The sequence below is a fragment of the Gracilinanus agilis genome, chromosome 6, assembly GCF_016433145.1.
Source record: "Gracilinanus agilis isolate LMUSP501 chromosome 6, AgileGrace, whole genome shotgun sequence".
NCBI lineage: Eukaryota > Metazoa > Chordata > Mammalia > Didelphimorphia > Didelphidae > Gracilinanus > Gracilinanus agilis.
The window spans coordinates 88,838,562-88,865,247 of NC_058135.1; the positions used below are offsets into that span (position 1 = coordinate 88,838,562).

General features: G+C 35.2%; 1 protein-coding gene across 1 annotated transcript in view; it reads left to right on the forward strand.

The window, feature by feature from the left end:
* GPM6A (glycoprotein M6A) overlaps nucleotides 1–26,686 on the forward strand; it is a 160,961-nt gene that overhangs the window by 95,775 nt on the left and 38,500 nt on the right. Inside the window, exon 5 of the mRNA XM_044681668.1 lies at nucleotides 4,063–4,219. Within this exon, the coding sequence (XP_044537603.1) occupies nucleotides 4,063–4,219 (157 nt within the window). The remainder of the gene's footprint in view (nucleotides 1–4,062; nucleotides 4,220–26,686) is intronic.

The window sequence follows — 26,686 nt, forward strand, 5'->3', positions numbered from 1 at the left end:
ACCCCTATAATTAGCCTTTTCATCCTCAGAACTCACATATTTTCTTTTGCACCTCTCCATGTTGATTTTGATTTATATTTTCTATTTTATTTAATAACAAATTTCCACATAAGTTTCCTAAAGTCAGATGATCCATACTATCTTCCTTCTTTCATTCCTCTCCCCTCCTGGAGCTGACAACCAATTCAATCTGGGTTATCCATGTATTGTTGTGCAAAACATATTTCCATTTTTTAAATTTTTTGTATTGATGTCATAATCCCCTAATAGATTATAAATTCCCTGAAAGCAGGGACTGCATTTTATCTAAAGTTTATATGTCATCCAATGTCTAGCAAAGTGGTCTGAGAAGAGATAACTGTTTGCTGACTTGGAATACATGCAAAATAAAGTCAATGTGACATAAAGCCTGAGCAATGTCATAGTTGATTAGGTGATTATCCCTAGCTCTGATCCTAGACTGGTTCTTGGTGAATGAGTAATACAAACTTAAATTTCTTCTCTATTTTCTTCCTCTTGTCACACTCCCAACTGAAAATGTGCATTGGGGGCAGAATAGTTGTAATCTGTGTGAAAAGGAGATTCTAGGTCATGTACCAAGTTCTCCTTCCAAGTGAAATTAGCATGCCTGTTGTTATCACAATCTTTTCTGCTCTGCCAAGAACACAGCATGTTTGAGCTTCAAGGTATTGGTGGCCTCTGCCAAAAATAAAAATAAATATTCCTTATCAGAGCTAGTTTTATATCCTCTCTCTAAGATGATATATAAAATCATACTTCTGATTTATGAAGTTACTGAATATAGAATAATTACATAAAAAAGAAAATAGCCTTTATAAGTGGAAATGAAGCATTTTTCAAATTAAGTTGGAATTGTAAGAGAAATTCATGGTCAATTTTAACAGGGAAAACGTCCTATAAAAATAAATAGGCTTACTGTATTTTAACCAATATTGTTAGACATTCTAAAACCTGGAAATGAAAGACACAAACTTTGTAAACTATATCAACTGTTAAAATATTCATAGAAAAATTACTTTTAACATTGTTAAAACTAAAAATGCTCTCTATATGCCACAACTTCATACTCATATGTGTAATATATGTGTATATGCATATAAATATGAGTGCGAATAAAGCATTTATTTGGGCACTTACTGTGTGCAAAATAGTGTGCTAAGTGCTAAGGATACAAACAGAAAAGTAAGAGAATCCCTGCTTTCAAGGAGCTCCCATTCTAAAGGATGAATAAGTGGGAGAATTGGAACTGGTTTCTGGATCCAAAACCATCTCCAACTAAGTTCAAAAAGAAATTCCCACTCATCTCATTAATTTAAAGGAATCCATGTAGTTATGTACTTTGCAATTCAACATAGCATGCATTACAAATATATCCTGTTGTAAAGGTGATTTATTAGATATGTAATGAAATGAAAAGACATATTAAACTGGTCTCTTTGAGAACCTTCTTCATTCTACTAGTATTTTTAAAACCTATGAACATACTGAAAATAAAAGTGTAAAGTAATAGCAATCAGTGTGTAAAAATATTTAATATAACCGAAGAAAGGTGTAATCAGCACCAAACGTGAGCTAATTGAGTGTGATTTAGCCGCAGGTCAAAGCACATAAGTTCTCAACAGTGATTTTGCTCACAGCTTTGAGAAACCTAACATGGAATGGAGACATAGACTCAATGGAGAAGCCTTAGATATAAAATAAGCTACGACATCAAAGGTGCAAAAAGGAACTTGAATTCTTGGATTTTTGCAATTTGTCTTCCCTGGATGCAGATGCTGCCGTTTAGTCTGTGTTTGTGTCAAGTTAATTCTGTGAGTGTTAGCATGTGAGACGCAACCTTTAATCAGTGTTTCTCATTTAAGAATGAGACCTCTCCAGGACTGTAGGTCTGCTGCTGAGTCTGTTCTTTGTTTAGCTGATTTAACTCCTGGGCTTCTGGAATCCTGAGCTCATTGAGAAAGTCTACATGCATGATTGAGTCACCTCAACGGGAATGTGGGGCTTTTTCACACCTGACTCTGATTTGCTGATGCTAAAAGTCACTTCTTTAACATGACCCCTTCTTTGATGACAATGTAGTTCAGCCACTGACTCTTTACCTTGGAAAACATCCATCCATTTTAACATAATTAATCCTAGACTGATTGATTGCTAATGGATTAAAAAATAATCACATCTTTAAAGAAAACAGTGTTGCAATAAGTTATATGTCTGTAATATTTGATTACCACTGTATGTGTATATTAAATATATGAATATGTGCTATATATAATGTAAATATTTAAACATATGGTATATATAAATATATATACACATAAATATATATGTATATATATTTATATATATATATAAATGTGTGTGGAGAGAACTATAACTTTTTAGCCTGAATCATTGGTGTCTATCAGATGTATCCAAATTGTGATTTTAAAGCAGATTTGTTTAGGATCTATGTAGGAAGGCATATAGGGTTTTGGAAATGAAGCATGGGGCAGGAGAAAGTTTCTACTTTAAAGAAGTGAAGAACCATTAATAAAAAAATCAATGAAGCATATAGGACTAGGACCATGGAAAGTGTACTAAGCAAGATGTCAGTGTCTTGTTTGAACATGACCTCTGATGCTCACTGTGTGACCATGGAAAAGTCATATCATCCCTGGGCCTCCTTTTACTCACCTATAAAATGCATCGATCTGATGTGATGGTCTCTGACATCCCTTCCATCTCTGGAGCTATAATCTGCTCATCAGTTACCCTATGTAATACTCAAATGTCTAGGAATTTTATATCCCTAATCCTTGAAATTTTATTTCATTATAAAGGCTAAATGTTGACTGATGTTAGTAGGAAAGAGCCAACAGGATATTTATGAACTAGGGATTAATTTATATTTACTATCAAAACAATATTTATAAACAAATATGTGAGATTTTTTTGATAACAGAAGAGATTATATATGTATACGTGTATACATATATATAATTAACCAGTCAAAATTCTGATTCAAATTATTCTAAACCACAAAAATTTTGAATCTTTTAACATTTTTATTTAATTAATTTAGAATATTTTTCCATGGTTACATGATTCATGTTCTTTCCCTCCCCTCCTCCCACCCCTCTCCCATAGCTAACGAGGAATTCCACTGGGTTTTACATGTGCCATTGATCAAGACCTATTTCCATATTATTAATATTTGCATTGGGTATCATTTAGAGTCTAAATCCCCAATCATATTCCCACTGACTCATGTGATCAATTAGTTGTTTTTCTTCTGTGTTTCTATTCCCACAGTTCTTTCTCTGGATGTGGATAGTGTTTCTTTCTCATAAGTCCCTCAGAATCATTCTGGATCATTGCCTTGCTGCTAATACAGAAGTCCATTACATTCGATTTTACCACAGTGTATCAGTCTCTGTGTACAATGTTCTTCTGGCTCTGCTCCTTTCACTCTGCATCAATTCCTGGAGGTCATTCCAGTTCACATGGAATTCCTCCAGTTCATTATTGCTTTCAGCACAATAGTATTCCATCACCAACAGATACCATAATTAGCCACAATTTGTTCAGTCATTCCCCAATCAAAGGACATCCCCTCACTTTCCTTTTTTAACATCACAAAGAGCATGGCTATAAATATTTTTGTACAAGTCTTTTTCCTTATTATCTCTTTGGGGTAGCAAACCACAATAATTTACATAATAAAATAATATTTCTTTTAATTAAATATTCTTTTGCAACATGCATGGGTATTATATACTGATTATTTATTCCATTTTGAAATTAATTTGGCTAAAGATAGCCCTTGACTAAGATAAGATAGTACAAGTCTCTATTTTCATATGGACAAAAAAACTAATTGTCCTGCCAAACTGAAAGTAGTAATGTTAGTTAAAAGAATCAATGTCTGTTTCCATCTACCATTACGGAACATGAACATTGCATTAAGTTTTCATTATAATTGATCATCAGATTATCAGAATTGAATTTTTAGACTTTTCAATGAAGAGTTGAGATGAATAACTCTGATTTTTTTCCATATAGGATTGACATTTTCAAGTACGTGATCTATGGTGTAGCAGCTGCCTTCTTTGTGTATGGAATTTTGCTGATGGTGGAAGGATTTTTCACAACTGGTGCCATCAAAGATCTATATGGAGATTTCAAAATCACCACTTGTGGCAGATGTGTGAGCGCTTGGGTATGTAATTGCATAAACTTTTAACTAATTCCTTTTAAAAATGCACAAGTGTTTGAATGTGTTTACCAGTATATTAAAAGCACTTGTTATTTTTGTATTCCCACTCTTATGAGAGAAGGGTGAGGAGATATTCAATTCTTCTCCCCATCTCATTTATAGAATGGTAGTCCAGTCCATATCAGGAGGTGGTACCTGGGGACCTACTTTTATTTAGTTAATGTTTTATAATAATTTACTGGGTAATAAATGGTTAACAACCTCCCCTTTTCTTTTCCAAGTCATGGAATTGAAGGTTACCTAAGCAAAAACCAAACTGTTTCCCTAATATTTCTCTCCATCTTCCCCCACATCCTGATCCACCTCAGTCTTACTTCTTTAGGTTCTATCCCTCAAGGACCGACCACTATCACATTGATAACATACATATATTAACATACTAGACTTCTTCTCTCATAAACTCCTTCATACTTCTCCCATTTATGCATCCCTCCAAAATCTTTCCTTCTCATTAGTTCACTTTATCCAAATATATCATCTTTTTGAAATTTTTCTTGCAATTATATATTTGCAGGTATTTATAAGTCAATCTTCCTCCTGTCTCTCAGAGTACATTACCAGGTGCCCATTTTTCCTCTATGTTCTAACCCTGGCTTTATACTTGAGGATTTCGGTATATAAATTGGCATCACTCCAAATACATCATCAGTCTTCGAATTCATCAACTCTCCTTCACTCCAACAACTTCACCTTCACTCCACCTCAAGGATGATGACACCTTTGCTTTTATCATCATCCACAAATATTCTACCTCTAAAACTACAACTATGACATTTTGCTTATTGACCTTAACCTCATGTCTTTACTTCTTGCCCTGAATCTTAAACCTCCTAAATTATTAATCATGGTCTTTAGTGCAGCTCCCAAGTCTCTACCCTTCTCAACTCTCCCATCAGATCTGTTCTAGCCTCACTTTCTTCCCTTGAAAATCTTGATGCTGTGGTTAACCAGATCAACTTTACACTGTTTTGTATCCTTGAAACCTTTACCTTTTTATAGGACTGTTAACATACATATGCTTTTCCAAATTCCATTGTCTGGGTTTTCTCCTTTAACTAAAGAACATCAAATAATTATGCTGACTGGGTCTATTACAGATTTATGTTATTTGATCTCATCTTGGTCTTCCTTGGTAGAAAGTAATCATTTTGTTCTACCCTCATTTACTCCCAGTGTTTAATTTAGAATTTTTCTTCTCCCCTTAAGTTACTCTGTCTTATTCTACCTTCACTCACCCAGCAGTGAATTTTGACTCTTACTTGATTGAGAAAATAGGGGATATCTATCTGTCTTTTCACTGCTGATACCTTAAATCCCCTCAGCATCATTACTTAATCTTTCCTCCTTTGTTTCTGTCTCAAAAAATGAAAATCTTTTTCTTTATTAAGGATAACTCCACTAAAGGTGCCCTTTATCCAATTCTATTCTATATTCCCAGTGAATTTGCCCCTTTCAGTTATCCCCTCTTTATAATTTTCATTTTCTTTCTATCTATTAGCTTCTTATCTACTGCCTATAAGTATGTCCAGATCTCTTTAATCCTTAAAAAAATCCCTTAACCAAACAATCCCTTTAATTTATCTCTTTTTTTTACTTCCAGACTCCTAGAAAACGTCATCTCTAATTTTTCTTGCAATTTCTCACTTTCCACTTACTATTCTGTCCCCTTGTAATCATAATAAGACTTCCAGCTCTACTACTCAACTGAAACTCTTCTGTCCACAGATACTAAGGTTCTCCTCACTTCTAAAAATATTAGTCTTATTCTTCACCCTTCTCTGCTTTTCTGTGGCCTTTAACACTGATGATACTCTTTCCTCTTATATATTCTCTCTTCCATAGGTTTTCATGGCATTGTGCTCTTCATTTTCTTACCTGTTTGATCCTTCTCATGCTCCATTGCTTTATCTTCATAATCTTCCTCCCCACTTCTCCACTCTGAATGTGTGGCTTAAGGATCTGTCTTAGTCTCGATCTCTTTTTCATACCAAATGCCATGGGTTTGGTTATTTTCTTGATGTAAATGGTTCCACAATTCCTAATTTAGCCTTCACATTTCCCATACTACAACCCTATATAACCCACTGCAATACTGACACCCCAACCTGGGTATTCCATAGGTCTTTCAATGTTATTATGTTCAAGATATAATTAATTATCTTTCTCTAGTCCCTGAAACCCATCTCTTTTCTTTTCTTTTTTTTTTAACTCTTAAAATCAATACAAGGCAGAAGAGTGGTAAGTGCTAGACAATCAGAGTTAAGTGAATTGCCCAGGGTCACACAATTAGAAGTGTCTGAGGCCACATTTGAACCCAGGAACCTCCTGTCTCTTGGCCTGATTCTCCATCCACTGAGCTACTTTGCTGCCTCCAACCACCCCTTTTCTTAGCTTCTCCTTTTCTTTTGAGGGCACCTCCGTGCTTCTAGCCACTCCAGTTCTCAGCTTCAGAATCACCTTTGATTACTCATTTTTCTTTATCTCTTCATAGTCAATCAGTTGCCAAGTCCTATAGACTCTATTTCCTTAATATCTTTTGAATTCATCCCCTTCTTTTCATCCCCATAGTTATTACCCTAGTTCATCCCATCATCACTTCTTGCCCAAATTGTAGTAATTGGTCTCACTCCCCCAAACCATGCCCCATGTTGCTGTCAAATTGACATTTGTAAAATGCAAGTCTAGTCATGTAACTTTCTTGTTCAAAAAACCCTAGTGGCTCCCTACTGCCTCTAGGATAAAATATAAGTTTCAATTTGTCATTTAAAGCCCTTTACAATCTGGTTTCATGCTATCATTCTAGATTTATTCTCATTACCCTCCAATGAACACCACACACACACACACACACACACACACACACACACACACACACACGCGCGCGCGCACACACACCATTGCTAATCCCATACATGATATGTCACTTGTTGTCTCCCATGCTTAGAAATGTTTTCCTTCCTCAACTGCCCCTTGCAGAATTCTTAGCATCCTTCAAAACACAGCTCTCTCCTAGAGTCATAAATGATATCAGTTACTTAACTATGGCAGAAATAGAAACATTGCACTCACCATGCATCACTGAAGAATTTGCATTGCTCTTTATGCTTATTGAGATTTTCACCCTTGTTTTTCAGTTTTTATGAATGTTTATACATTAATTTAAGCACTTGATCTTTAACAGCCCTTTATCACCTCTTAACCATACAGCCACATCCATTTTTCAATTACACCTGAGAGTCATATCTTGTTTCTATTCTCTGAAGCCCTAATCTCTAATTTATTTGATCAACTTATTTCCTACCAGTTTGTTTTTACTTACCTTTTTATTCATCTTCCCTTAGCAAGTAACTTCTCTTTGAGGTCTCAACATTTTTATTGATTTATTCTGTTCTTCTTTCTCCTGAAACCTGTCAGAGAAGTTTGAAGCAAATCTGGGGTTGGAGATGTTACATTAAGTTTTCCATCATTTTCCCCTAAATTTTCTTCCCTAAGTCCAGTCTCTGGTTTTATTCTCAATTTCAGCCTCTTATCCCTAAAAACAGATTGTAGAGTACCTTTGGAAATGGAATAGGAGAGGGATGAGTTAAAGATTAGAATTAAAGTTATATTAAATGTTTGATTATGAACAGTATTGTTTCATGAGATATTTTATTTTATAAAGATCTGTAAATCCAAGTAGTTATAAGAAATTGCCTCAGCAGTTTTCATCTTCTTTATTCACTCTAAAATGAAGTCACAGCTAAGTCCTGGAATCCTTATGTATGAAAACAATTTTTCCTAACATCCCAGCATCAGTAGTAGTAGTTGTAGTATCATCCGCATTTATATTTATATGCAACACATTACCTTAAATATTTCTTGATTTGATATGGCTACAAAATAAAAAAATCTTTTAGTTGACTATTTCTAAAAATTCCTAGGAGCCACCTGATTTAACACCTTAAACTTTGCTAGAAAAAAATCTGGATTGGACTTATTGTCAGCGCTCCTTCTAATCTTATTTAGCAAGTAAGAGAAGTCTTTAATTCATTGTTCCTCAGCTAAAGGAACAAAAAATTAAAACCTTATTAGTTTTTTTTTTCAAAATCAAGAAGAAAACCTAATAAATGTTCAGTTTTTATTCTCCATAGGAGAAGAATCAATAATTCATCTTTTGTTAGAAAGTGGGCAAATTGTGACTGGCCTGAGAAAGAAGGCCATCCAATTCTTACCCTAAGGATATTTTGTTAAAAGAACAGGCAACATAAAATAAAATGAGTGTAGCAAAGGAGGGAAAAAAATTAAAGAGTAGGCAATACATTTTCAGAATCTCTTAATATTTAAATATATATTTAAGAAGTTTCCCTTTGTAGCATGTAAGGCAAGTATATGAAAGGCCTAAATCTGGGTCACTTTGAGTAAAATGAACATTGTATTTCTATTCCCAAAAAGCCAATGGATCTTTTGACATAATATATTTTCAAATTTTGTAAAATCCTCTGATATAATCTCTTCATAGTTACATTTTCATAGTATATTCTTACATACATTAAATATTGAAATTCTTAAAGATGATGGCAGGGGATAAGTTAAAGAGGAAAAAAACACAGATTTAAGAATCTTGAGACAGTAGTTTACATTGCTATAAACATAAGACTTTCTGCTAAAGTCCCACTCTGATGCCTTATTGTAGAGTGACCCAAAGTCTTTTTTTTTTTAATTTAGATTTTTATTTTCCCAGTTACACATAATAACAATTTTCAACATACACTTTCCATAATTATAAGATCCAAATTGTCTCCCTTCTCCCTCTCAGAGATGGTAAGCAACTTGTTCTGGGTTGTACTTCCATATTTGACCCTATACTCTTGAGATGAAGCCAATGGTAGACTGTATGCCCATCATCCCAGAACCTAGCTACAATTCTGAGAAGCCCAGGCACCAAAGAGTTTAGCACTGACCCCCAAGTACTGAATTTTCATAAAGACTTCTAAGACTTGAAGGATCTTTGATGGTAGGAAGAGGGAGGACCCACATTGATGGATCTTTTGTGTTGAAAGAGTAGCAAGCACAATACATGAAATCCCTTTAACTTAGATAATGTCTGCCCGTAGCTCCAGAATTATAATGGTATTCAACTATATTGCCACATCCTGCTAAACTCACTTCCAAACAGCATCTTAAATAGGATCATACGTGGATATCTGCAAAGGAAAGATAAACATTCTCAGGTATTTGGCAAGTCTTTTGTTTGTCCTACCCTTATCCTATTCAGGAAACAGACTTGCAGAACATTTTATTTTCTCTCTTCATACAAGAAAAACAAGACGTAAAAATGTTGAGAGCTGGGGTAATTTAAAATTAGAGGATGATTGCTTAAGGAACATAAACTTTGTTATTAGAAGGTTTCTCTGAATGAAAGCAAAGACCTTATATATGTCAATAAGAGGAGGAAAGAAAGGTTTGGGGGGGTGTAATAATTAAAAATTCCAAGATACTGAGTTCCAGGCTAGAAAAGAAATTTATTGACCAGGCTAGCAGTAACTAATAAATTAATTTGTTATGTGTTTTTTATTTACTGGTAAATTAATAAATTAACATGTATTTGATCTTTCTAAGTGTTTAAAGACAAAGACAGTCAGCATCTTGTGTTATTATATATAATTTTGGAAGCCCATTATTCAGCCTTCCCCCTAAGACATCCCTTAGCATTTCTAATTGGTGAATATCTATTGAGGAGGTGAGCTAAATAAAATTTAGTCCCTCCCTAATTCCTCCATGATGATGGAAAATCAAATGCCTGATTCTGGAATTCAATGCTTAGATGAAGAAATCAGGTAATGCCTGGTTAAGCGGGACATTGTCCAAATCTTTTCAATACAAGACTCAAGGATGCCGTCCTGCTGCCCACAGACATACTTGGCTTAAACTAGTTTTTATTGTTGTTGTTTACCTGGGCAAGATGGAGATCACAATCTCAATTTCAATCATCCAAATTTAGAACTTGGGGTAGGGAGTATTCCTTGGATTGCCAAGAACAAAGGAATGAGGAAAGAGGTTTGAAAGACAGACAGCTTTGATTACAAAATTATACAAAGCATTACTTAGAAATAATACAGCATTAGAAATAAATCTTCTCAGGGCAATATTGGAATTTGAATACCTATAAACATTTTTTTCCAATTTTTTAAAACCCATACCTTCTCTTTTAGAATTAATGTCTGTGTATTGTTTCCAAAGTGGATGAATAGTAAGGGATAAGGAAAGAGGGTTAAAGGACTCTCCTGGGTTCACATAGCTGGGAAGTGTCTGAAGTCAGATTTGAACACTGGACCTTTGTGTCTACCTTTCAAATCACTGAGCTATTTAGCAGCCCCCTTTTTTCCTATTTTTCTAAGTTGAACCAACTGAGCCCTGGCCCTCTCCTCTTGTCCACATGCCAATTTAGTTTATTTCCTGTCATATTTGTCCCTCAATTCCAGATAGGTAGTCTTGTGCTAAATATAAGCCATGTATTCCTATTGCCTTCTTCTAAATCTTTACCTATATTGAAATCAGCCCTCTTCTTCCACAGAACCATTTTAGGCAGATTTGCTCTTTTCTTGGCTTATTCTTCTCCTCATTTTGGGCCCTTGTTCTCTTCTGATCAAAATCCTCTACATCCTGAAGACCCTCTTCCTGGGGGACCATTTTCTTTTTGATGCCACCAGAACAAAGAAGAAGGGTTGGCATATACCTTGTTCTTCTCTATCACTGCCAAACTATTCCTTTGCTTCTATTCCTGGTTATCATTTTCATTTTGAAATGTCTTTTTTTATACTACTTGCCCCATCATCCAGGATTCTCTGCCACATGTACTCTTTTTTTTTTTAAGACCCTTAACTTTGGTGTATTGTCTCATAGGTGGAAGATTGGTAAGGGTGGGCAATGGGGGTCAAGTGACTTGCCCAGGGTCACACAGCTGGGAAGTGTCTGAGGCCGGGTTTCAACCTAGGACCTCCTGTCTCTAGGCCTGACTCTCACTCCACCGAGCTACCCAGCTGCCCCCCAAATGTACTCTTAATGATAGAATGCCCAGCTTTTGATCCCTCTGTTTATTCACTCTTACAACTTAGATAGGAAACGTGTATTTGTTAGAAAATGAACTCACAGTTTGTGGGGACAGGAGAATGTGTCCTGTTGTTATTTTCATTAGTGTGTCAGGAAATATCTTTGCTTTGAAATATCTCTTCTGTATCTGACTGGCAAAATATGCTGATGGGCAAATAGAAGCATTTGAAGGATTTTGTCATCTATAAGAATTTCTTTTCTTAGACTCTGCTGGATCTATATTCATACCAGTCATAGATACTTTGGTCAAGCACATCTTGCTTCATGTTTCACCTTATATTTATGATCAGAGGGTCATTAAATAAAATTAACTCTTTCATTAGATTTTCAAGAAATCTTAAATCATTTTTTATGTCTAAGATACATTTTGTTGGAAAAGAGTCTTTAAGGTGGTGTTTTGGATTACTGAATTGAATTTTTAAAAACAACAAACATAATGGGATCTTGTATTCTTTATGTCTTTCAGTTTTGCAATAATAAATACACAATTTACTATTGAAGGTAATTAATGAAAGGCCTATATGGTGTCTGCTATTGGTTTAATTGAGCATGTTCTTATTGAACATATTGATTATTTTCATGAAAATTTTATATAGATGGGAATATATGGTTGACCTGGAGGTTGTGCCATTCCACAGGATTTGGGGGCGAGGCTTCCCTATAAGATGAGGTATTGGGTACCCAGATCAGATTCTGAATGAGGGCAGGGTTCATGCAAGCCTCCTCTGAGGTCAGTCAACTTCACAGCAGGGACTCTGGCTCCAAGATGAAGGCAGGCAGACCAAGCTGTGATTCCCCTCCCCCTCATCTCTCAGGCACTCTGGAATGCTATCTAACTAATGAATGTCTTTTATTAATATCAATATAGGGATTGGGTAAAGGGGTAAAGGGCAGAGGGACTTTGGGGTACCCTCTTTTCTATTTCTATGGGATCCATCACTGAGGAGGGAACCTTTGGGGTTCCTACTCCCAAGCATCTCCCCTCACCACTTCTCCTTCAGTTTCTATTTCTATCCTTTTCTATAATTGTAAAGGGTCTCTCAGCAAGGCTGGGTAATGGGGGAAGGAGCCCAAGAGATTACTCCCAAAATGGAGTCCCAAACTTAGCTGACTTGATGATTGAAGTCTTGCTGGGTGAGATGTGATGGGATGCAATGAGATATGTTCTCTTCTTTGCCTTTTTAAATTAATTATAAAACCTGAGATTCCCTCCTCAAACCTTTTGGTATTTCCTGATCTTTCAGATACCTTAAAAATTAACTCTTCAACACCATCACAGTTATGTCACCTTTCACACAAATAAAATCCTTGTTATAAACTAGTAGAGCCTTGTTTATGCCTCTACAAACACTTGGTATAGTGTAGTGACTTCTCCTGTATTGTCTTTACTGTCATTTCTACCTCCTTTTCTGAGCATATGTTATTAAAAATCTAAGTTTGGTGACTCTATTCTCCTTGATAGTGAAAAGTTATAAAAAATATTGTGAATATTTTACTTTTTCTTTTTTTAATTTGAAAATTTTTAATTAATTTAGAATATTTTTCTATGGTTACATGATTCATGTTTTTTCCCTCCCCTCCTCCCATCCCCCTCCTTTAAACAATGAGCAATTCCACTGGGTTTTACATATGTCATTGATCAAGACCTATTTCCATATTATTAATATTTGCATTAGAGTGATCATTTAGAGTCAATATCTCCAATCATATCATATCATGTGATCAAGCAGGTGTTTTTCTTCTGTGTTTCAACTTCCACAGTTCTTTCTCTGGATGTGGATGGTGTTCCTTCTCATATTTACTTTGTTTTCTTGCCAAAATTTATTTTAAATGTTTTTTACCCACCATTGCTTTTCAACTGTATGAGATAATAATAAAAAATAGGTTTATCTAGACCCTTATTCTACCTTCTCCTCTTCCCATTTAGAAGATACTCCTTTGCAACATTGTCATCATCACACAACACATATTTTTGATTTGCAAATGATGCAATGATATTTTATCCAAAATTAATTCCTACTTCTGTGTAGTTTTTTTCTTATTATATATTTCTTCCTTCGATTCCTTTGCCTATTGATGTGGTCTTGCCTTCTCAATGTTTCTGTATGTGATTTTTAAAAACTAAAAAACTAAACCAAAATGCTTCCCTAACTCAGATTTGTGGACTTCTCAATCCCTAGCCATACAAAAACATTTCTTACTCTTTCTTCTGTTGAGAATGCATGTTAAATATGCTGCTCATCTTTGTGTTCCATTAAAGAATTTCCTTAGATTCCCTTTTTGTTTAAAAAACCATTATTTTTCTTTGATACTCTAATGATCCTTTCAAGATGTTATTTTCAAGGAGCCAATTCATGATTTGCTTTAAGGATGTCATATTCTCTATTTTTTTCCTTTTTATTTCTTGAAAAGGAATAATTCTGTGCTATTTTGTTTGATTTTCATTTGAGTACCAAAAGATTTGTTTTTTTTCTTTGCTGCTATCAAAATCTATTTGATGTTACGATGCTCAAATGTGCTTATTCTATCTTAGTGGCTCAAATATGCTGGTGTTCTATGGATTTTCTCAAGCTGCACTTTCCTTCTGTTTACAATATTTCTGAGAATTTTTCTTGCATGATATATAAGTATGATATTCAGGTTTTCTCTTTCATGGTGCTTATTTAGAGAAAAATAAATATTGAGAGTTTATGCCTATAAGCAGCTAGGTGGGACAGTAGTTAGTCCTGGGGTCAGGAAGACCTGAGTTGAAATCTAGCTGGGTGCCTTTACACAAGTCACTTGATCTCTGGCTCACTTCCCTTAAATGACATAAAGATAAAAGTAGCACCTTCCTCACAAAATTGTTGTGAGGATCAAGTGAAATATTAGTAAAACACTTAGCAGTGGGCCTGAGACATATTAGCATGTTAATTTAATATAAATGAATAATATAAAAAATATACATTTAATTAATATAATATAAATATGTATTTGTATAGGACATACTAATTTCTTCCTTAAAAGCTCTATTGTCTATCTAATTTTATCTCTGATATTTTAATTTTGATTGTTCTTCCAAAACTTTATGGGACATTGTGCTAAGTATTCTATCACTGCTTTAGAGAGCCTTGCAAAGTTTGTTATGAATACCTTAACCTCCCTCAGAAAATTTCTAGCACTCTTCCCTTTGTTTAGCATTATTTTTTCATTGTGACAACTCCTTTCTTCAATCATTTGTTTAATTCCTAGTTAGTTTTCCCTGTAGTTGCTATCATTTTAAGGTATTCTTCATTAATATACTTTTTAATGTCAGTCTTTTCCTGAAGACCCAATAATTTAGTGATCCTTTCTCAAGTCCATCTTGCCTTTTAAAAAATGTTATTGAATTATATTTTTTCAATTAATGTAGAAACAATTTTGATAATTGTTTTCTAACATTTTTAAACTCAGATTTTATCCCTCTCCCTTAACCTCTCAACCCTGAGGTGGTAAATAGTCTGATATAGGTTATACTAGTGCTTTCATGTAATATATATTTCCATAATCCCTATGTCATTACTGAAGACACATATCACATATGTGATAAAAAAAAATTCATGAAGGAAATAAAGTGTAGGGTGGCATGCTTAGAATTGCAATCAGATTCCAACAGTTCCTTCTTTTGCAGAGGATGGTATTTTTTAATCATGAGTCCTGTTTCTGTTACTGTATACACTATTCTCCTGGTTTTGCTTATTTCACTTTGCAACAGTTTATATAAGTCTTTCCAGGTTTTTCTGAACTCATCCTGCTCATCATTTCTTATGATGCAATAGTTTCCCAATTACAATCATATACCACAGCTTGTTTATCCATTCCTAAGTGATGGGCATTCCTTCAGTTTCCAATTCTTTGCCAGAGCTGCTGAAAATCTCTCCACCTCATTTCCCCCATTTATCCTTCTCTTTCTCTCCTTTCAGCCTTTTCCCTGTTCACAAAGGTTTTTGCTTCTGTTTGCCTGCCTCCCTGAGTTCTTCCTCCTTTTTGTCTGTCCCCTCCCTTTTTTGTTGTTCCCTCTTCATATTTCCCTACTATTTGAGATATTTCTATACCTGAGTGTGGATGTTATTTCTACTTTGTGCCAATTTCAAAGAGAGTAAGACTCAAGTATTACCCACTACCCTCTCATCTTCCCTTCCACTGTATGGATTTTTTCATGCCTCCTTCTGTGACTTAATTTACCCTCCATTTTCTTTTTTTTTACAGTATGTTACTCTTTATTATCCCTTTATTAAAAAAATAATATCCCATTATTTTCAATCTATTCCTTGCACTCTGTCTATATTTGGTCCTATTTATTGCTCTAATAGTGAAAACACTCTTAAATATCTTTATTACCTGCAGCATCCTAACTACTTTAGCTTCCTTGATTATAGATCTCAGTCATGTGAGTTATCATTTCTTACTAGAAATGTAATGAGTTTAAACCTATTGTTTCTCTTGACTACTTTAAAGTATCTTAAGTAACTCTTGGACCATAAGTATTTTAAGTATTCTAGTTATCATTTTCCCATGCAAGGAATGAAATCAATTTAAATCCATTGTTTCCCTTGCTTACTTCAAGAATATCAAGTAACTTGGGGTATATCTTGCACTAATTGAAGTCTTAGATATTCTAGTTATTACTTTCCCATGTAGGGATATGATTACTTTAACTCTGCTGATTCCCTTGAGGTTTTTTTTCTGTTTCCCTTTTTATACTTCTTTTGAGTGATCACTGATTTTGTTTTAGCTCTATCCTTGCCTTTTGTTTTCTCAGACCATCAGTGACGAACAGTATCAGTTCTTGAAATGTGACTGGCCCGTTGTGTTTCTGCCTAGGAAGATAATGAGCCCATTAAAGTTGAGCCTACTTTGTCCCCTGTTCCCTGTCCCACTTATGAGTTCCATCATTCTCTCTGAAACTGATTTTCATCATTCCAGCTAATCATGAAGGGGTTGACAGAGGGTCAGGCACTTTATGAAGGAAAAAGTTTCTAATTTGGTCTCTTTTCCACTGTTCTTTCCTGCTAGCTACCTATTTCCTCCTGGATAGTTTTAAATAATTGCAATCAGTGCTGCTCTTCTAGGCCTCCCTCCCTCTTCTACAGACTTCATTTTGGGCCTTTTTTTGTTTTTTCTTCCCATTCCCTTTCCCTCTTTAGCCTCCATGTTCAACATATCCTGAGATTCTTCTCCTTGGACAACGACAAGGGGTCAGCTCTGGAAGTTAACATTTAAATCTACAGATGTTGAAGTATCTAGGATTCTTGCCTTAGGACAGTTACTTATTATTAAAGTATATTTCTTTAATGTGTTAGAAACTGCATGTTTTTAGATTATGGCCATATCCCTTTCTTGATCTTCCTATACTGAAAATGAAACAAAAAGCAGCTAGTAATACAGTAGGCCTCAGTGTCCTCAATTATAAAATGGGATAATGGGATGAGGACCAAATGAGATATTTTTAAAAGCATTTAGATCAGTGCTATGAACATAGTAAGTGTTCAGTAAATGCATATTCCTTGCTCTTCTCTTTTCTCTTCCCTTTTTCCAGTCTTAATATTTCATTGCTATATCTGGATCTGTTCTCTGCTCAGTTATCTTAATTTGTCTTGACCTTTTCCTGATGCATTCCTATCTATAGTGAGATGTAGTCAGAACTGTAGCTGATAATTCTGTTGTCTGGGTCAAACAGTATAAAACTTATCCCCAAATTGCTTCTGTAGTTCATTTTGAGGAAACAAAAATAATAATTAAAAAATTCAGTTCATCAAGAGGGAGCGTGAGTCATTATAGTGGCTTGGGAGGATAAATAGGAGGTAAATACCTTTTCAATGCTAGGAAATGACTCAGTAATGATGTAGGGATAATTCTTGAATCAGCTGTATAGCTACAATCAGATCATGGACTGGTGTGACAAAGAACAAAGTTAGTAAGAAAATGTAAAAAAAAATAAAAAATAAAAATAGAGAAGATTAAAAAAAGATGGTACCATGATCATCCTTAATAGTACAACTAGCAATTGTTTGTCTACACTGTCAAAACCATGATCATGTCATAAGTTTTGTTATACTGGTTTAAAGATAAGAAGTAGAGAAGCTGGCTTGAGAAAGAATTAGAGGGGAAGCTGGGTATCTCAGTGGATTGAGAGCCAGGCCTAGAGAAGGGAGGTCCTAGGTTCAAATCCGGCCTGAGAAACTTCCCAGCTGTGTGACCCTGGGCAAGTCACTTGACCCTCATTGCCCACCCTTACCACTCTTCCACCTAGGAGCCAATACACAGAAGTTAAGGGTTTAAAAAAAAAGTATTGGAGTTTTAAACCAATCTGAGACAGTGTCAGTTTCAAATGCTGACAGTTTAATGGTTCTTCTGTGACAGTTACTCTCATGGGTGTGGCAGTTATTCTGAGGGGGAGCAGTTTCTCTCTCTCTTTCTCTCTCTCCCTCTCTTGGAGTGCTGCAAGGAGATGACATCTTCTTTTCTCTCTCTCCTCATTGTTTGAGGTAGAAGGAAAGGAGGGAAAAACCTGAAGGAGCTAAGTGATTTTCTTTTTCCAACTTGGTAAACACTAGTAACTGTCTATTCCTGTTTCGTAAATTATTTTTATATCTGAGAAGACCAAAGAAAACCTGGTCTTTGGTTTGGACTCTGAGTCCCCTAAGGCTCAGAGTCCTAACTTGGTTCTTGCTGAGGCTCAGCCAGCTGATCTTTGTTATTTTTAGAACTTCTTATAAGGATAATAGTGTTAGTTTATTGTAGAATAGTGAAAATTTGCATTAGTCAGATCAGGAAGGATCAGTGTAGCCTGTAGAAACAGGAGAAGCAGTTCTTTATGGAACCCGGGAGTTTTATTTGGGTGCAGTTAGAATCCCTTAGCGTTTAGAAATCCTTTTTTTATCCTTATATTCCCAATAAATAGTTTATTTTTATATAATAAGAATCTCCTTAGGGTCCTTGCACCTGGCACTGAAGTGAACTTTACTTATGAGCTTCACTTCGCTCATATAAACTAAAGATACTTTGTAAGCACAGCAAGCAGAGTATCAAATCAGCTTATAGTCAATAATCAATTCATTTACAATTATTTTTACACTTTGTAAAAAAATTTCCATTTTGTCTATGAAATTAAAGACTTTTAGGAAAAAAGCAAAAAAAACACACCAAAAACCCTAAAACCTACCACATTTAAGATGACTGAAATCATCTAGGCCAGCCTCTAAAGTCAAATGTTCCTTCTCCTCTGTCAGAAAGGCCTCCGCACATTCCTTTCCCCTGAAGTGCAGGAAGGAAAGCTGCTCTGATATTACTTAGTCTTGCAGGGTGAGTTTTTGGAGGGAAGATAGGGGAGAGGCCAGTCTTGGAAAGAACAACTGTAAGGAGAATCTAGATGTGGTAGTATTAGGGATTTATTCACAGGATGGAGAAGTGTTGCATGCTGTTGACCCTTTGCTTTGAAGTCAAATCCCCCCTCTCTTCTCAGTATTTCAGGAAACTCAACAAGGGAAATGCTGTAAAGATTAGGGTTCCCCCCAAAATGCTTGCATTCCCTCCTTAAGGACATGAGTGCTTGTGCTAAATATTGTGACCTCTAAATCTGAGGGTGCTGGAGCAAAGCCCTAATCACAGTTCTGGTGGGATTATCTGACTGCCAGATCATTCTAAGTGTCAATATAAATGTTTTTATACAAAGAGAGATGACAATTCCTTCCTTTTGTTTTTCACTCTTCTAAATACTTAAGCTGTGGGATGATTACTAGGGCCTAAAAAAAAGGGGTAGATATGTTTTAGGAAAGATAATCAGTATCTCTGAATCTATTTTTTTCCTAAGGCAGTTTCCAAGTTTTCCTGCAATTTATTCATTTTTATTACTGAATTGGAGAAGACTGTGTGACCTTGGGAAAATCACCTCTTCTCTGGGCATCAGTTCATTTGACTAGTTGATCTCTATCTAAAGCCCCTGCCAGCTCTCTAGCACTCCACAAGTCTTTGATTCTACAGAACCTATTGCAAGGCATAATTGGATTTCACAAAGATGTCATACTCATGGCAGGCTCAAGGTTAAATCACAAAGTATCTGAATAATTTTCTGTTTACACAGACTCTATGTCACCATCTCCTGCTTTATTAATACCAACAGTGTTCATCTCCTTTCCATCTGAAATGGAGATAGTAGAAATACAGTGTCTATGTTATGACCTCTGCTTTCTGCTGCAAATATGAATTTGTTTATCATTCAGTGCTGAGGGCCAAAGGCAACGTCCCTTTTCTATTTAAAGTAATAGCTCTTACGTGTCTTCAGATTACTTGGAAATATGTTTTCTCAGTGAAGGTATCACTAAGAGAATTTTATTAGACTGAGGAAATAAACAATTTAGCAATTTTTGAGTTTAGGATATCTTGTTAAAATCCAACCTGCTTTTTAAAAATTCTTACTACTACATACATAGTTCTTTCTCCTCACAAAGTCAGATGAATCCCATTAGACACTCATCTGGAGAAATGGTAATAAGCCTATACCTTGGGTTACAGCAAGTAGCCCAAATGGAGCCTTGTTCTCTGCTCAGGATACTCACATTCACAGCAAGACCAAATAAGCACAGATATTGAGATGACAACTATAAATGGGTCTTAGATGCAGAATTCATTCCCAGGACTTTAATGAAATTTAAAAGGAGAAAAAAGTTGATAAAGTTTGCTACATAGGACATAGAAGCCCAATCTAATAAACCTAGTGAGGTAGCCAGCAAATACAGTACTGAACCTAGAGTCAGGAAGATGCATATTCTTGAGTTTAAATCCAACTTCAAACACTTACTATGTGTGTGACCCTGAGTGTGTCCCCAACCCTGTTTACCTCAGTTCTTCATTAGTAAAATAAACTGGAGAAGGAAATGACAAACCACTCCAGTGTCTCTACCAAGAAACCCCCAAATGGAGTCACAAAGAATCAGACATGACTGACACGACTCAAATTATTTTAACCTTTTTTTCCAAAAACTTTCCATGCAGCAGTATAGTGTGCTGGAAAACATTGAATATGGAGGCAGAGGTCCTGGGTTTAAAATCTGATGCTTCCCTTTATTATCTGTGGGATCTTGGACAAGTTAATTCATAGCCCTGGGTCTTAGTTTCCTTTTCTACAAAATAAGGGGGTGAGATTAGATGATCTCGAGGGTTTCTTCCATCCCTAAATCTGTGAACTTCTGCATTTGGATTATAGTTTGCCACATGTATCTAACTCAGAAATCCTTGTGTCAGCATTGAGCTCAATAGCTGTAATAATGGATTTTTTCTGGGATGAAGGTATAAGACAGAAAGTTTTGCTTTCTGCAAGCAGTTGTAGAAATCAGGAAATGAGATTAAGTGTAGAGCTCTGTATGGAAGTCGCTAACTGATAGCCTGTATTAGTTCTCAACAATATTGCTCTGAGAACCTGGGAAAATCTACCAAAAATGGAAACCTACCATATTAAGATGTTAAAATTAGAGACATAAAGCAGCAAAAGAACTAAAAAGTCTTTTTTCTGGTCCCTCTCATATCTCTCTAAGTCAGGTTCATATATTCTTATGTAGTTTTAGTTGAAAGAAAACTTAAGAAATCATCTAATCCAAATCTTGGATAAATATACTCTCAGAAGGGCTTTATGGTCAGTATTAATTCACCAATAGCATTCTCTCAAGCTGTGAAAATTGAGCTTGTTTTTTTGGAGAGGTCTACTGTATCCTATAATCCTACTTAATATACTAGCCTAAGAAAACAATTTCATTAAAATATAAAGAAAAAAATTCATTATTGTATATGCGACATATGATATAATTGTTTCTAAATATCAGATCACCTTTCCAGTGATGGTGAACCTTTTAGAGACCAAGTGCCCAAACTACACCCTCACACTCCATGTGAGCCCCAACCTTTTCCCAGACAGGAGAGGGAGGAAGCACTCCCATCGGCTGCTGGGCAGAGAGGCGGGTGAGGTGAGAAATGTACTTAGGTGCCTTGGAGAGTGGCCCCCTCCAGCATGTGTACCATAGGTTCGCCAACACATTATTAGATGCTCAATCTATGATCTCCTTTAAGTTATTTTACTTTCCTTCAGCAGCAAAATAAGAGGACTGGATTAAAAGACTCCTAAGGTCCCTTCCAGGTCTTAAAGTCTTTATATCTATTTACCAAACAAAACATTAGCAATGTGGCTTATATTTGGGTACAAACAGCTTGTTCCAAGAGTAAAATTATATCTAAGTCATAAAGCACTATAAAGTTTGAGACACATCTCATTTGATCATCACAGAAACCCTATGAGGCAAGTGTTGCTTTTATCCCCATTTTATAGACAAAAAGGAGAAATGGAGGCTCAAAGAGAGTAAATAACTGTTCCAAGTTCACAAAACTAAGAAGTTCTTTTCTACAACAGGATTTGAACCCACATCATTCAAACTAGCACTTTTCTCTAATGTGGCAGCACTTTAAAACATCTGAACTCCTGAATTTTAATAAAACTATCTCATTACTTTAAGGATCATAAAATTATAAGGCCTCAGATTTGGGAGGGATCTCACCTGCACCTGAACAAGTTGCTTTTCAGTGATGCTTTATTATGTAGTCACTCAACAATTTGGAGATCCTGAGTTAGGGGAAACTTAGACCTGAGGTCACCTCTTCTGCTTTTGGATTGCTCTAAGTGTTAGAAGACTTTCCTTATTATCAGCCTAAAAAGTCTATTTTGTAACTTCTACCTAGTCTCTCCTCATTCTATCCTCTAGGGCCAAGCAGAACAACTAAACAGCTGTGATGGCCTTAGTGTGGCTGTTCCCTCTACAGATTCATTTGAGGGAAGTAGTTTGAATTTATTACAATATTCATATCAAATTTAATTGGAGATGGGGATATTTACTTGGAGTTCCTAGGGGTGATTTTTCTCCCCCAGTCCATAAGCAACTGTTAATTCTCCTACTTACATAGTTCTTTATATAAATAGGAAGTTTCCCTTATTTGATAAAAATTAATTTAATGGAATTCTATACCCATGAATCAAGTCACCAATCTAATTCCCTCTAAGAAAAGTGTTCCTACAAACTCAGAATGGAGGAGTCTTGTGACACCATTTTGGATCTGATATCTTTTCCCAGTTTCACCAGAATCAGAATACTTTACAATCATTCTGTAACTGGATAATGCCAGGCAGCTTACCAGGCTCAACAAATGCTTTATTATATGTTAACAACCCCCCTCCTTGCACAAGGACAAGGATAAGTTACCAACAAAAACAAACAACTATTAGATTGGGAACAGAAGGGGTAGAGCCTGCCAATATATTGGTCATTTCCAACATTTGGCTGTTGCTAGATGCCTATGTGTTCTAACTAGAAACCACATATCCCAGAAGATGAGTGGGTTGAATCTTTATGCAAAAGTTCATTTTGACATGAGACTAAACAAAGCCTGGACATTTCCAGGCTTCAGATTTTCTACACTACTACTAATTTGTTCCTTCCACTAAAGTATAATTTAACAAGCTACAGGTCTAACTTGAAAATATTTCTGGGAAGAAGTCATGATTGTTCAACTGGTTAAGAAAAATACATCGCCCCCCACCAAAGTAAAATAATTACCTAAAATAGAAAGTCATAAAAGTTAGAGCAGCTTAAAGTTAGACAGGATCTCAGCAAAATGATTAAATCTTTAAGTGCCTCTACTATTATAATGAGAATAATACATAAAGCAGATGCAAATATTTTTAGTTATTGAAACTGTTCTATATTTCTATAGTTGTAATATTTTCTAATATAGTTTGGAAATCATAAGCAAATGGATTAGATATGAATCCTCAATAAATTCTGGAATCGGTCATTAAAGAAATAATTTCTATTCACTTTGAATAGAATATAGTAATCACTAAGAATTAGTAGAGTTCATTGAAATCCTTTGAATTAGTTTTGCAAAATTAGAGGATGCCATAAACATTTTACATACATACATGTGTATGCATAATGTGTGTATGTATATGCATAGCCACATGTAAACATATATTATTTCAACAATATATTCAACAGAATCTTCCCTTTATCATTATTGACTGAAAATGGAGCTATGTCAACTAGCTAAAACACTTAAAGAAAATTCATTGTTGGTTAAACAGTCAGATCATTGATGTTAAAAAAAAACCTGTTTTAACCTAGAGGAATACCTCTGATAGCATGCCACCAATAAATGCAGGCCTGGCCTAATACTGGTCACCATTTTTATCAATAACTTGGATGAGGCATACTTTGGAAAAAATTATATAAATTCCTTGATACAGTAGGGAGGGAGAGCTATTATCTTGCGATGACAGAATTAGGACTTGGAAAAAAAATCTATGTAGGTTAGAATACTGGGCCAAAATTAGCAGGATGAAATTTAATCAGGAGGTATAAAATCTATGTTTAGGTTAAAAAAAAATCCATTGTACAAAATCTGGCTTTACTGTACTTCGTATGATAATGTCTAAGGGAATTAAAATGACGGCTGGCTTAAGAGATATGGCTGTTTAGAGGGCTGATGCTGCCAGAGGCTGCTTCAGGGCTCCCTTTAGGTGCCTTCCTGATTGTTCAAGCTAAGAGTTAGGAAGAGCACTATCTTAGTGCCTCCTTCATTCCCAGGCTTCTGCTGACCCAGGGACAAGCTCAGACTTCCCAAGAGAATGCCTGCCGGCTGCTGGCAGAGTGATTTGTTTCCCTCTTACCCGGCACTTGTCTCGTTGCGTATGAATCAAAATGGATATATACAACATTCCAAGTATTATAATTTTTAAGGTTTAATAATAATAACTTGAAGTAGAGAAAAATTAGAAAAGACAAATTTTTCAGACCACGCATGCCAGAAAAGAGAGCGAGAGGGCGGAGTTAAACATACCCTATTTCCCAAACGTGAGGGCGCAACCTGGACTTGGACGTAGGGAAAGGGATTCTGGGAGATGTAGTTCAAGGGTTCAAGATTTTCTAATTGTATAGTTGTCAGTGTAGAACCTGCACAGGGAAAAGGAGGGATGTGTGTGGAGCAGAGTATGCCAGGCTGAAGAATCATCATGAACCCGAAGCACAGAGTAGGGAATGAAATTTTATTTTGGGGAACTTGTTCCCGCTAATAATAATAATAATAAGTATTATATGTTGATAATTTTTATATTTATTATAATTATGACAATAATAATAGCTAAAGTTTATATAATACTTGAACGCCTGCCAACATACACTAAGGTAAATATCTTTGGTATTATACAAGTTATACAAATGAGGAAATTTATGTCAAAAAGGGGAAGTGGCTTCCCGTGGTCATACAGTGGTATCAAGAGTTAGAATTCAGGTCTTTTATGCTCATGAATCCCAAGTTTTCTTTTTGTAAACCCTTACTTTCTGTCCTAGTAACAGTAGGAAGACAGAAGATCCATAAGGGCTATACTATTGGGGTTAAGGGCAACCTAACTAGGAAGTGTCTGAGGTGAGAACTGAACCCAGGTCCTCTCAATTCCAGCTGCCCAAATCCCAATCTTTTTCCAATATACCACACAATTTTGCTATACTGGCATGACAAAAAGCCTTTGAATTTATCTGTTACTATCCAGACTGATTCATTTTAGAGGGAGTATGCAAAATTTGAAATAGTAAAATAATATAATTTTCCATAAAAATAGGATAAAGGATCATTATTGGAGGTGGAAGGAATTTTAGGAATCATCTAGAGCCATTTTGTTTTACAGATAAAGAAACTGAGCCCCAGAAAAGTTAAAAATAATTTGCCATAGTCAGACAGTAGTAAATAATAGGTCTGGAATTCGAATCCAGATTCTATAGCTGCAAATGGGAGATATTTACTGTATCATACCACTTATCATATGTATTATATATTTATTATATAGAGCATTCGTTCAAAAACAGTTATAGAATTTTTGAGAATTCTTTCTAAATTTAGTTGTATCTGAGTAGTTTCTTTTTTGTAGGAAAAGGTAATTTCTCAAGTTTTTTTCTAGTCTTAATTAGTTTTTAAAACATATTAACAGAAATTTTTATGGAATATTTGACTCCTTAGACAATATTTACTAAGTCTCATTATTACCATATAGTCAGTGATGTGCTTTCCATTAGTTTAAACCCATTTAAATCTAAATTTAAATCCTATTTGCTTTCTGTCTATAGAGCATGATGTGTTCTATGGCTCTTCTGCTGTTTAGGCTTCCTATTATGTTTGTTAGGTTCTTCTTATGAGGAAGGGATTAAAACAATATAATGAAAAGGGAGCTTTCTCATTTTTTTCCAGGCACCTTGAGCACAATTCTACCCTGTCTTGTTCAGTGATTATAGCTCTATGTAGTTGTCTGGGTTTTTTTTTTGTTGTTGTTGTTGTTGTTGTTGTTGTTGTTGTAAGGTAAATCAGTACAGATGTGTCTTGGATGGCAAAAGTGCCAAGAGAATACACATAGCCTCTTTTATGCAGTACTTTCTGTCCCTATAGTAGCTTCTAAGATAATCAGAAAATAAACCTACATTTTTAAGTAGGAAGTGTTTGACATTTCTCCCCTCTGCTTTGAGGCTGTAGCTATTTCACTCCTTTTTATAATAACTCAAAAAACAGCCTCCAACTCATACGATTATGATTCTCAGAGTCAAATGACTGGTGAATATTCTCTTCATGCCAGACCTTTCTCTAAATTTAGCCTACTTGCGTCTCACTGAGGCAATTAAAATTAGAATACTGAAAACATCTTCTTATTTTTTATAGAAATATGGAGAATTGGATTGGACATCTTAAATTCTATATAAAATGTAAATGCATTTTTCTAACATTGAAATTGACTTATCCAAAATGACATAATTCTTACCCATCTGTCATTTCCTTGATTTATCCATTTTTGTACTCACCAAAGAAGTTCTGAGTCTGCTGCTTTAATTTTTTAAGTACCTTGTCCTAAAAAGGATGTCAAGTTACTTCTTCAATTTTTAACTTTTTTGATTCAGTATAGCAAGGTTCATGGGCTGCCAAGGTCAAAGATGGTGAGGTTATAATGAATGGGGAGTGTGAATACAGTATTAGTAACAAATATTTTAACATTGGAGAGAAGCCTCCTGTCCGACGGGTTAGTCTTTTAGGGAACATTTATGGAAAGTCTTGGATAAGATTCACGTAAGATGGAAAGATATAGTGGGAGTATTTGAATCAAGGGAATAATGGATACATTAAAATATAACTTTGAAACTATCGTACCCAACAATTTAATTCAACAATATATGTAGTACTGGTTCTTGGAAAACATTTCACAGAATCTTATACTTAGAAGGCAGT